Genomic DNA, 12,800 nt, shown 5'->3' with positions numbered 1-12,800 from the left:
TTTTGAGCATTGCTTAGCAGATTTAGGATTCAAATTCTATTATTTTTAACTCTACAAAAATATTTTTTTGTAAATGAGCTAGCTCGGGCTGAGCTTGTTTAGCTCGAGCTTTTCATGACCTCAAGCTCGGTTCGATATAAGAAACGAGCTGAGTTTGAACACCCTTTGTTAGGTTCGTTCAGCTCATTTACCAGCCCTATTCCCCCGAACCCAGCATGAGCATCTCAAATTCGGGCTACGTTCCGGATCCGGATCTGAGCAGGACTGACTTTCTTTTTCTTTATGAATTACGAGGGCCTATTCCCGTTTTTGTTTTTTCGATGACCCCAAAATCTAGGCGCAAAGAACGATCGGATAATCAGAAAGGGGGCCACCGACGGTAGGTAGAGTTCTCTCCGGTGAGAAAGAAAGAGGAAGAGAATGGGCGTCGTCGGCATTCTGAGCGACCAGCAACTTCAATCGTTCCACTCACAAGGTTCTCTCTCTCTCTCTCTCTCTCTCTCTCTCTCTCTCCCTCAAACCAGTCTTTTTGGTCTCGTTTTTTCAGGATTCCTAGCGATCGAGTCCTTCTGTAGTCCCGAAGATATCGATGGCATGATGGGTAGGATGAACCACCTCCTCGACCAATTCGATTGTTCTACCACCTCCGTCTTTTCCTCCAAGAACCAGGCAAACATATGCACACCATCCATTGATTTCGATGCTGTTCTTGTTTTGTTAAGGTGGTCTCCGAGTGCACCCACTTATCCAGAAACATGGGATAAGTGGGGATATTGTATTTTCGCTTCACAATGCAATATCCCAACTCGTCCCGGTTTTATGAAGTGGGTGCATTCGAAAATTTTCTGAGAGATTGGATATGCTTTCCCACACTAGTTTTTCTTCTTAATATGATATATGGTTTCTGTTTTTTTTTTGGTATGAACAGAAGCAATTCACCGACAATCACTTCTACGAGAGTGCTGAGAAAATTTCCTTCTTCTTTGAAGGTATTGCCTTTCCTCTTGAAACCCACTTGTCGCCGTCTTTTGCTGCTTCTTTTATTTTATTTTGCTATGTGTTCCAAAGTCAATGTCATTGGTATCCCACGATTTGGATAGAAATCGAGTAAGATGTGTGCTTCTTGTAAACACCAAGACGCAAGACATGACTATAAGGCTGTGTTCTTTGGTGGCGCTACATTCAGTATATTTTGATCTTAATCGGTTTGCCTTCCAAAGATGGTTTCACGATTTTGTTGGTACGAATAGATTGCGATTATTCTGGTAAAATGTCTATGATTTAAGTAGATCTTGTAGTCACAAAGTACAACAAGTTTTCAATCTGTAAGCTCTACCACACAAGTGCGTGGTGGGTTTGAGGAGGATATCGCTAGGACCAGTGAATGGGGGAGAAAATCTAGAGCTGTCTTTTTTTTTTTTATATTTACACCGAGAAACCGCCCCTAGGATCAGAGACCTAGCCGCACTGGATCTGCCTGTCATACTTACCTGACAGTGAAAAATTCCGTCCCCAGAGAGTCGCCACACTTAGGCTTGCTCAAGGGATGACGCCCATAGGATTTGAACCTAAACCACCTGCCTACGCCAAACCCCTTTGGGGCAGAGCCGTCTTATGTGCGGTAGTCGGCTGCTTCTTTAATTGAAAGGGTGCTTACAGTTGATGTTCCTACTTCTTCATACATAGTCAAATATTGGGCAACAGAAAAAGGCAATAAGATTCACATTCAAACATACATGCTAGTGGAATTAAGAGAAAAAGGAAGATGGAATCATTGGGTGCCATTCAAAACAATAGTTGGTGCACTTTCATGCTAATTGAATTTTTCGAGATGTCTGGCAAGGCAGATGCTTGAACTCCATAGTCAACTTGGGTGGAGAAAAAATTGGCAAGAAGCATGAAATGAGATTAGTTATTGAAGTGGAAAATTGACATGATCCATTAAATGCAGCAGAGCTGAAGATGGAGCTGAAAAGAATGTCCTGTGTCTATTTTCTTGCTACTTATTATTTTGGCGTGTGAGTTACGAACACAATCCTGTGTGTGTAATGTCTACCTCTGTGTTTGCACCATAGTTACCAGGAAACGAAATGGATACAAGAAGCGATGCGTGGAGCAGAATCAGGGAAGCAAGTGCTAAAAAGTAGTATAAAGCGGGAAGCGAGATATGGTTGTAAATCAATTATTTAAGTACATGAAAAATGAAAAGGAAACACATAGAAAGCAATATGAAGTGCGGACAAAAAGCAAATAAAAAATGACATGAACACAAGTATAAAATCATATAAAATCAACATGTAAACTTGTTATAAAAAATATTATTTTTTAATATGAAAAATGTAGAAAGTTAGATAAAAGCAAGTGGGAAGTGACAGGAAACAAGAGAGAAACATTAAGGAAGCGAAAGAGAATCAATTTCGGAAAGAAGGATGAAGCGGGCTTCCCACAAAGGGAATCGTGTTTCCCATATTTTGGAAGCAGGTTTCCCAAAGCTTCCCATCCTTTCGAGGAAGCAAGGAATTTCCCGCTTCCAAAGTGAGCTTCCCCATGTAGCAAGAAGCTTCCGGTAACTATGGTTTGCCCAGAATGCTTAGACCAGCAGATATTATGTACAATCTACTGTGATAGTGCTATAAGATGTTTCCTCTTCTATTAAAATGTCTAATTCATGGCTTTAGTTACATATGACAGTTCTGGGAAGAGAAGCTTAAAGTGAGGGGAATATCTTGAAGAAACTAAAGTTTAAGATCACTTTCCTTCAGTCTAGTAGGCCTGAGAACATGCAAGAGATGGCAAAAATGCCCCTAAATTTTCAACTTTTTTCTGATACCTTTGTACGGCTGCACATGATTCTTGTTAAAAAAATATCTTAAAGCAGTCAACAGTGAACAGTTTACACAGCCGCGGTGTGTTTTCCTTTATCTGTTGCCTGTTTATGACTCCATTTGATGTGAGTACTATGTCTGGATTGTTGAATTGTACAGCTATACGAGGTGTGTAATTAAACTTGTTTTCATAAATTGTGTTTTAGTTAGAGTCTATGTCACACGGACTCGGCTAGAGAGGCGCCGCACCCGAGTCGACACGCCCCGACACGGGTGCGGCTTCAGACACAGCCCGAACGCGGTCAATGTCGAGTCAGACTCGGTCAACGAGTCGAGGCTGAGTCCGTCCTTTTTTGGACTCGGTCAACGTTGACTGAGTCCAAAAATTGTCCATTTTTAGGGTAAAAAACAAAAAAAATGATCTTTTTATATATATATATTTTAAAAATATATATATAGCATGAGTCTCAGACATAAGCCTCAGAAAAAAAAAAAAAATATATATATATATATATATATATATATATATATATATATATATATATATATATATATATATATATATATATACAGCGGGACCCGCGCTGGGGGGAGCCCCCGGACCCCCCTTTCTACAAGGACAAAAGTACAATTTGCAAAGTTTATAAAAACACTCATGCAGGTGCCAAACTTTAGAGGACAATATCCACATATATGCACACAGGATATATATATATATATATATATATATATATATATATATATATATATATATATATATATATATATATATATATATATATATATATATATATATATATATATATATATATATATATATATATATATATATATATATATATAGCCGAGTCCCCGTGTCCAAAATTTTTAAAATTGCGCCGCACCCGTGTCGCACCCGCACCCGCACCCATGTGACATAGGTTAGAGTTTATTTTGGTCATCTTGAATGAGTTGTCTGCTAGTATGATTTTTCTTGATGTTTGGTCTGCAGAAAAGGCATTTGATGATGATGGCATATTGAAGCAGCCTAAGCAAATTTCCATTAACAAAGTCGGCCATGGTTGGTGCTGATTGGACTTGAACTTTCTGCATCAGCAACACATTATTGAATGTGCATGTGTGTGTGTGAAACTTGTTTGCAGTGTTAATATGTTGATGTGCCTGACATGATGATTTCCTTGTATCCTTGCAGCTTTACATGAACTCGATCAAGTGTTCCATAAATTCTCCTATTCTGAGAAAATTGCAGGTCTACTGTTCTCCTTAGGTTATAAGAGGCCGGTGATCATTCAGTCAATGTATATATTTAAGGTAATTCAGGTCAATTATTTTTCTCCCTGCTGGCACAGTTTATTCATCATATAAAGTGTAAAACATAAGAAAATGTCGCCCACAAGGGCTCCACTCATCTGGTAGGGGTGACTTGTGAATGTCACCAAGTTGACGGGACGTCACAAGTTCGAAACCCAAAGGTGGCATCCCTTGCCGCAAGGTTGAAGCAGGGCGTACACCCTGGTGAGCAGGGGAACCTCAGGGGTTTTACCAACCAGAGGCCAGCCAATATAGGGTCAGTGATGGGGGGGTGGGGGTTACCTTGGATTATCCAAAAGAAAATATATAAGAAAATGCCACTTATAACTTTCTCTTCACAAGTGGTTGTTCAGTAACTAACACTGCAGATATTAAGGCTTATTGGTTCTCCTTTTTCATTGGTGGAACTAAAATCTCCACCTGGTGCAGACTTAAAGATGGTAGTTGTGTTTCTCATTATTAATCAAACAGGACATTGATATAAATTTAAGCGTTTATATGATCTTTTCAATTAAAGTGGTCAAACTAAGGATATTATTTTATACTTCTCTATATCCTGATATTTTGTTTTCACATTCTGTGTTATTGATTTTTAAAGAAAACATGACTCCTGAGTTGTAATGTTATACTTCTTGTTCTTCCAACATGATACTGTTGAATGTAACTTCCTCTTCTTCTCCGTTTGAAGGCAATAGTTTTACCCTTTGCTCTATCTTTAATTTCTTTTCTTTGTTTGTTCTTTTCATTGTTGAGTTCTCTCATTCATAATCCTTTTAATCTCTTTCTGTTTGCATTTCTTTATGTTTATCTCTTGAAATTTGCTTAATTGCTTATCCTTCTATTGAACTGTTATTGCTTACCAAGCTGAAAGAATGGGGAAAAGGACTTCTGCTCCCTTTAGTTTTAATTCTTTTTGGAAACCATTCTTGCACTGGAGTCTCTAGTCCTCCTTGTATAACTCACATTTTCTTTCAGTGTTATTTATAGAATATGTTTTTATAGGTATCTGTATATCTGTGTCTCTAGTCCTCAAGCTGTGGATTGGGTAAATGAATGGAAGACTTTGCTTTTCATGAAGTCATTGATGTCTCATTTTTTTCTAAACCAACCGAACTCGAAACTTCTAATGGCCTATTTTCTCTTCTACAAAATGCTAATTGACTCAATATGTTTGTTTCTTAGGTTTGCAATCTGATTATCTTAATGATATATTTATAGATTGTTGTATTTGGATTTAAGTTCTCTACTTCTCACTGGTCTGAGTGATATTGTTTTGAAGTTAATTACAATTTCAATGTTTCATTACTGAATTTTCTAATACTTTGGGTGTTCAGAGAGGCAACTGCAACCGATGGCATAGAATATGTAGGGTAAACCAGAGTTGCTAGTCGGGGAAGCGGGAGCGGAAAGCGATTGCCAGTCGTGAAGCGGAAGCGGGAAGCGAGACACTTCCAAAATTTTAGGATGTGGGAAGCGCGGGACGACTTAGAAGCAAACCAGAAATTGTCTCGGAAGCGACCTAGGAAGCCAGGGGGAAGTGAGGGGGAAACGAAAAAAGAGAAAATAAAAATAAAAATGAAAACACAAAAAAAATAAAGAAAAGGGGGAAGTGCGCTTCCCAGCACATTTTGGAAGCGCCACATTTTGTGCTTCCCCATGCCCTATGGCGCTTCCGGTAACCCTGGGATAAACTCTTGTTTAGAGTATCCTATCATCCTATGTAGTTTTGAAATAATGCACAGCCTGCTTAAGTGTCTGATGTTTTGAGAAGTGCCATTACATTTTCTGTAGATGTTCTCAAAGTTCAAACAACAAAATTTGCTAACTGATTGTAAGATTTTTCCTCACCAAGAAAATTCTCATGTTGAGATTTGTGACATTGATCAAAATGCTATTTTGATGTTTTTCTTTTTGCTCAAAGTGATTTTTCATTTAGTATTTTGAAATAAAACATAAACTGGGAGCAGGTATAAGAATTCATCTACCTTTATGTTCATATGCGGGTGGTGGGCTTGTACATAGAATGAACAAAAGAATTTGAGTGGAGATCTACTCAATTTCAAGAAAGCATTGAAAGTATCAAGATCACTCTTTTGGAAACTTAGATAACAATTATCTCATGTATGCTTCCTTGAACTTCTTGTTGCAATTGTATTTTTCTATCAGGCACATGTGAATGTGCATATGTTATGAATAAAAAAATGTATTATGTATATGTGGAGAAACCCATCAATCTGATTGCTTGACAAAACTATCAAACAATGTTCTTGGAGTGTGGTCTTCTGGATATATTGCTTTCTTCAATCTACACACCTTAGTGGTACCATTCTGGTGTCCTAATCAGTCTCCCACGTAAGTTTTGTTTGGATCTCCATATATATATATATATAAAGTTTTGACTTTTGAGGCAGTTGCTGAAGAAACAATCCTATGTGGCCCACTTTTGAACAAACTCCTGCCACCTTAGCAGTGAGCACTCTTATTGCTTTATGTAAACTCAGATGTTGACCTGTAAAAGTGTGTGGGTATATGATCAACCATGATAGTTACAAAGATATGCTGATCATTTAAATTGTTATCATGAAAATATTCATCTCTACCTCATATTAACCAGCATAATAGAATTTGTTCCTGTTCATCTAACCCAGGGTTACCATAAGCACCTGTACAGGCTGGGAAGCGTGCTTCCCCAAAACACACTTTGGAAGCGCGAAATGCCGTGCTTCCGAAACGCCAGGAGAAGCACCCTTTTGAAATGGGAAGCACACTTCCCAATTATGGGAAGCAAGTTTCCTATTAAAGGACATTTTTAGCCCTTACAAATTTGTTTTTTACCAAAAAAAGTACAAAAGAATGAAATACCCTTTTTTTAAAGTGTATAGCAGTCTTTTTGGGCATATAAAAAGGGAAAGTCGATGCCCTATTCGACTTTCCCAAGTCTTTTCTCTCTTTCTCTCTGCGACATTCTCCTCCTCCAGCGACAACCTCCGTCAATGGGTGACCATGGGTGTAATCCCATCTCTCTCTCTCTCACTCTCCTCTCTATCTCTCTCCCTCTCTCGCTTCTCTTCGTCTCTTTGTCTCTCACTCGTGACTCTCCTCTCCCTTGCTCTTTGTCTCTCTGCCTCTCACTCTATTTCTCTCTTTCACTCACTCATTCTCCATCACTCTGTCTCTCACTCTCCTTTCCCTCTCTCACTTCTCTCTGTCTCTGCCTCTCACTCTCTTTCCCTCTGTTTCTCACTCGTTCTCCGTCCCTTCGTCTTTCTGTCTCTCGCTCTTCTCTCACTTCTCTCTGTCTCTCACTCTCTTTCCCTCTGTCTCTCTCATGTTTGTTTCTTTCCCTATTTTTGCATCTTGTTTATGGTGATATCATGAGATGAGACTTTGAAGTATACATTTGATTATTTGAAAGTTTTGATAAAGCTTTGTCGACCAGTTAGCTTCTATGTCACAGGGATTCGGCCAGATAGGTGCCGCACCCGCGTGGACGCGACGCGGGTGCGTGTGCGGCACTCAGTGCGGTCAACCCGACCCTGGGTGTGGTCAACGCACCTAGGGTCATTTTGGTCCATTTTGTGGATTTTTTTATTTTTAAAAAATTTTGCCGTATGAAATGGTCTGCGGAATTTAAAAAAGATAGCACAGACCAAGTATCTCAAAAAATAAAACAAATAAATTTGTTGATCGAAGTAATATACAAGAAAATCACTAGAAATGCACGAACCAAGATATACAAAGAGAGAAATATTGAGCATTTTCTTGCTTCCATATTTGTGAAGTCTCAAAAAACTTCACAAATATAATATATGGAGAGAGAGAGAGAGAGAGAGAGAGAGAGAGAGAGAGAGAGAGAGAGAGAGAGATTACTTGTTCTGATGAACGATGGTCACGACTCTTGACCATCTCTCTCGCCAGAATGAACAAGCGATAGAGCCGGAGAGAGACAGAGAAAGTTTCTCTCTCATGGCGCTTTTATATTGGCTAATTTTTCACAGAGAGCATTGTTCCTATACAGCGAATGCTTGTGAAACGACTTGTACGGGTAGATCTGCAACACGTGATTCTTGGATGGACAGTGTAAGATCATAATTGCTTGAGCGTTGTGCTTTCTCATGATGGGGTGAGCCGCACCTTTTTCTTGCGTAATGAGAATCGTCCATCTTTTCGATGTGGTGGGGATCGTGACAGTCTCGCGTTCGACGAGGGATGGTGGCGGGGCCATCATCTGTGCATTCTTCACCGTTCATCTTGTTACGTGTTGGCGCAATCTGACGCTGCCTTTTTGGAATGCGGGAATATAATGGACATGGTGCAATGACAAGTTTGGGTTGGATTTTATCCATAAGTGCTTGTCCCGATCCATTTTTCTGAGCACGCTGACACCAAACCCGTACTCCAGTTTTGTTGGGTTTGGGACTGGCCTGTCGTATTATGGGCATCCCATGTCCAAAGATCCCAATTTTGGTCCGGACCCCCCTTCTCTCTCTCTCTCTCTCTCTCTCTCTCTATATATATATATATATATATATATATATATATATATATATATATATTGCCGCACCCCCACCCGCACCCATGTGACATAGGTTAGCTTATATAAAAGTAGTTTGATTATTTGATATATGCAGTTATAATAATTGAGAAGTATGATTCATATTTCATACTATTCAAAATTTCAAATCATATTTGTGATTTGAATCATTTTTTTTCTTGTAGGTTCTGTTATTTGGTTTTCTTTTTCGGTTTTCTATAGTTTGGGAATATAATAAATAACTAAATATAATGGCTGGGACTGGGATTCACTTTCATAAGCATTAAGTGTGGGGTCTGCAACGGTGTATATATGGCAAGCTCCTCATGTTGTTTGGACTTTAGGTTATGTTGGTCAAAACTCAAAAGCTCATGTATGAACAGAGAATATCAATAAATATCTTGGGGAAATTTTAGTCTTATTTATGTGATTTTTTTTCTTTGTTCTTCATCCATTCTCTATTTTTTATGTTATATAGTAATATTCTTGCTGATTTACTAATGTTATCTAGTCATGTGTTATTTTTTCAATGATAATATAAATCTTATATTTTGATAAATTAGAAAAATATACATTTTCGCTTCCCTTTCGATTCCTACTCGCTTTCCACACAAATCCTAGGTCGCTTCCCTTGTTGTTTCCCCTTCAAATCCTTGTTTGCTTCCTAGTCCGCTTCCGGTTCGCTCCCCTTCGCTTCCGATATGATTTTCGGTTCGCTTCTAAGTCGTACCGCGCTTCTCGCTTCTTAAAAATTTAGAAATGCCTTGCTTTCCGCTCCTGCTTCCCGAATCGCTTCCCGCTCGCGCTTCCTCGACTGCAACTCTGATTTAACCTCATTCAATATTTTTTTTTCAAGTAGTGAGCATGACAAGCCTCCTTTTTTTTAATATATTTTTGTTTGGGAATCTTAACAATCCTGAATTGAGTGGTTGACCAAGCATCAAAATCCCATAATTTTTTATAACTTGGCAGTGCTGGCATGAAGGTGGTGCATATACCAGGTTTGCAGTAGGACCATGATTTTCAATCTCTGCAATTTATATTGCAACTGCATGCAACTTTAGTATACCTAAATAATGTTATTTTCAAAAAGCTTTGTTCAAGCATTGTTTGCTTCAGTCGTTTAAGATATTGCATTTGCTTCAGTTCACTCGGCCATTATACAGCAGAAATACAATGTGATCTCTATGTCATACTTTCAGCAACCAGGAATAGGCGGGGAAGTGGTTCCACACCAGGATAATTCATTTCTCTATACAGAACCACCTTCTTGCACTGGCTTATGGTTGGCACTGGAGGATGCAACGATTACTAATGGTTGTCTCTGGGCCATCCCAGGATCACACAAGAGTATTCACCCCTTTCTGTTTACGCTTTCCTTTTAATGACTGAGAATTTGTGGGTTATCAGTTATGCTGACAGGTAGTTTTGTTCAAATGGTCTCAGATGGCCTTGTGAGAAGGTTCATTAGAGGTGACAATGGACTCTGCTTTGATCAACCTTCACGTTCCTATGATCGCAATGATTTTGTTGCTCTGGAAGTGAAGGCTGGTTCGTTAGTTGTCCTTCATGGCGACCTTGTGCATCAAAGGTTGGTTAGAAAAAATGTCTCTTTAAGGAAAAGCTTATTCCACCTCTATATTGAATATTTCCTTCCTCTTTTTTCTTAAGCTTTGAAAATCAGTCTTTAAAATCAAGGCATGCATACACTGTGCATGCAGTGGAGACAGATGGCTGTGACTGGGCTGCAGATAACTGGTAAGCATCATACAACTTAATCAGCTTAATTTAATTACTTTTGATAAAAGGTGCTTTTTCTGAGGGATGAATGCACTTGGACTTTGTAAATCATCAAATTCGGTTCCTATAGCATGGAATTGTTTCCATGCCATTCTTTCTTGCAACTCACTATTTACTCTAGTCCCAACCATATTTATTTTTGTACTTTTTTCTGGTCACGTTGGAGGTTATGCACAAGCCTTTTGTGGATGTGTGCCCAATCCAAGGTTTCTTGTGTGATAACAATCTTTGAAAGACACCTGGGACGGAGAAAACCCAGAAATGTTGCTAAAAGAAAATCTAGAACTTTAGCAATTGACCACAAGGAGCAGTTCTCATTTTATCTAACAGTAGGGGTAGTGTATGCTTGGAAATTTTTGTTTTCCTAAATTACATCTTAGACCAATGCTTTTGCAATGGAATTCATAAAATTTTTCAACAAGGGGTGGGGTTTACTTACATGGGACATATGCAATGTTCACAGACTATGAATTGTTTAGTTCATTTAGGGGGCGTTTGATATGCTGGACAAATGCTGCATGGGGACCATGTCCCATGTTTTATATGTAGGAAGAATGCGCTGCATGGGATGCAATGCATCCCCCAAGCTGCATTTTTAAGAGCGTCATGTGGGACACAGGCGACTTGTTGGTCCTAGACAAATGACACTCGGCATGTCTGGGCTGCATTTTCGAGTGAATCAAAAGCTCCCTTAGGTACCTTTCCAGTTTAGTTCTCTCTCTCTCTCTGTTTGTAAATGGATGGGTAAAAAGTGAATATTATTTCCTTTTTTCTACAGATTCCTTTAAATCCAGGCACTCTTTTTTTTGTTCGTGCTTAATTTCAGCAAATGTTTATAGGCTTGATCTCAACGAAAATACTAATGCAAATCACATTTGTAATCCGTTGTTTTACCAAGTCTGTCCATAAATTCATTACCATTTCTGCTTTTAAAAAATGACATGATAGTTTTAAGGATATTTGAAAAGGTTCTAAATGTTTTACCCTTGCCATTATGCTACAAAAACATTAATGCTACAAAGAAATAAAATCTTTTTGAAAAAGGTGAATCAAGATCATGAGACAAACCTTGCCCACTCACCCATTCCCAAAAGTTTTCTTGCTTGTGTCTTCAATTAAAAATAAAATATGATTTATCTTTAAACATATTCTTATGGTCTTGCACTTTTTTGTGTCTTCAATTAAAAATAAAATATGATTTATCTTTAAACATATTCTTATGGTCTTGCACTTTTTTGTGTCAAATAGATTTGTGTAAACCTGCTTTATCTAAAGCCCAGCCATATGGAGAGGTGGTCAACCGTATGAGTACTATTAATGTTCATTTTTGTTAATGTACTTTCGAGTTTGCTTCATTTAGTTTTTGAACTCTGGTAAACTATAAGGGGTTAGAAGGTTGTCAGCAGGAATTCAGATCATCATGGTTTTTTCGAAGTTCAGATGCAGTTGGTTTCATCCATGAGCCGAATGGTTGTTATGCTTTCAAAATCTTTTGGTATTTGTGATCTGTAATCCCTCATAGTTCTGTTTTGGATCCATCAGGCTGAGGAGAAAAGTTGAACCGGAACCTCTCTACTCTTCTTAACATGCATTCTGAACTGATTCAGTGAAAAAACATCAGAGAAAGTGTGCTTGGATCTCTCTCTCTTTCTCTCTCTGCATGTATTTATGTGTACTGCATATAGCTTTTGATGTTTCGGACTGGAATAATGGATATGGGTAATGTACTTTCATGCATCGGAGCCAATGCCAATAGACAGAATTTATACTGGAAATCACCAAATAACTACATTCAAGCTGTATATTTGTAAATGCTACTGTTTTGGCATTATTTTGCTTTTTTTTGCAAAGGAATCATGAACCAATGGCATTATCTTGCATGTTCAAGCATTATCATGAACCAATTGTCAAATCTAAGCCCAAGTATAACAATTTTTAGCGTATGCTTGAGAGAGTATTTCACATATTTTGTCTCCTCTGTTCTTTTCACTGTGCTGCTAAAACTGTATCACCACTTTTGCTATTTTGCACCGAAGATCATGATTGCTCATTTAGCCGAAGGAATAGACCATATAGTATTAACATTTCTTGAAACTTCAACTTGTATCAACCTTTTGTTTTTTCCAGTCAGGGCCCCGAGGATCTCTCTCGTGGATTCTAACCCAAGGCCCTTAGAGGTCATGATACTGCGACCTAACTTTTATTTACGGGTGGCTACCACGTATTTTATTTAAGGAAACAAGACGCCATAATTGAAAGTAAAAGATAAAAACAATGCTTCTATTTTCGTAACTTCACGGTTTTGCGTTTCTGAGATGAGTTTCCTAGAA

At 38.4% G+C, this 12,800-nt stretch overlaps 1 protein-coding gene across 3 annotated transcripts; it reads left to right on the top strand.

Annotated features, from left to right (window-relative positions):
* The first annotated feature begins 331 nt into the window (after positions 1-331).
* PAHX (phytanoyl-CoA dioxygenase (PhyH) family protein) lies at positions 332-12,270 on the top strand. 3 transcript variants are annotated; one of them, XM_089992610.1, is made up of 9 exons: positions 332-475; positions 548-669; positions 929-989; positions 3,817-3,885; positions 4,018-4,136; positions 9,873-10,020; positions 10,117-10,261; positions 10,342-10,428; positions 12,013-12,270. In XM_089992610.1, the coding sequence occupies exons 1-9, from the start codon at positions 421-423 to the stop codon at positions 12,053-12,055; spliced, it is 849 nt and encodes a 282-aa protein (XP_089848736.1). In that variant the 5' UTR covers positions 332-420; the 3' UTR covers positions 12,056-12,270. The 3 variants fall into 3 exon arrangements, with proteins under 3 accessions (XP_089848736.1, XP_089848737.1, XP_089848738.1); XM_089992612.1 differs by having other exon boundaries at positions 338-475; positions 576-669; XM_089992611.1 differs by lacking the exon at positions 3,817-3,885.
* Positions 12,271-12,800: the final 530 nt, after the last annotated feature.

Source organism: Nuphar pumila, chromosome 17 (assembly GCF_984573655.1).
Source record: "Nuphar pumila chromosome 17, dmNupPumi1.hap1.1, whole genome shotgun sequence".
Taxonomy (NCBI): Eukaryota; Viridiplantae; Streptophyta; class Magnoliopsida; order Nymphaeales; family Nymphaeaceae; genus Nuphar; species Nuphar pumila.
This window is presented reverse-complemented; position numbering and strand designations above follow the sequence as displayed.

Coding starts and splice junctions, on each gene's coding strand:
- PAHX (XM_089992610.1), top strand. CDS start 421: ATGGGCGTCGTCGGCATTCTGAGCGACCAGCAACTTCAATCGTTCCAC. Junction 476..547: donor TCAATCGTTCCACTCACAAG/GTTCTCTCTCTC, acceptor TCGTTTTTTCAG/GATTCCTAGCGATCGAGTCC. Junction 10,262..10,341: donor GGCGACCTTGTGCATCAAAG/GTTGGTTAGAAA, acceptor TTTTTTCTTAAG/CTTTGAAAATCAGTCTTTAA.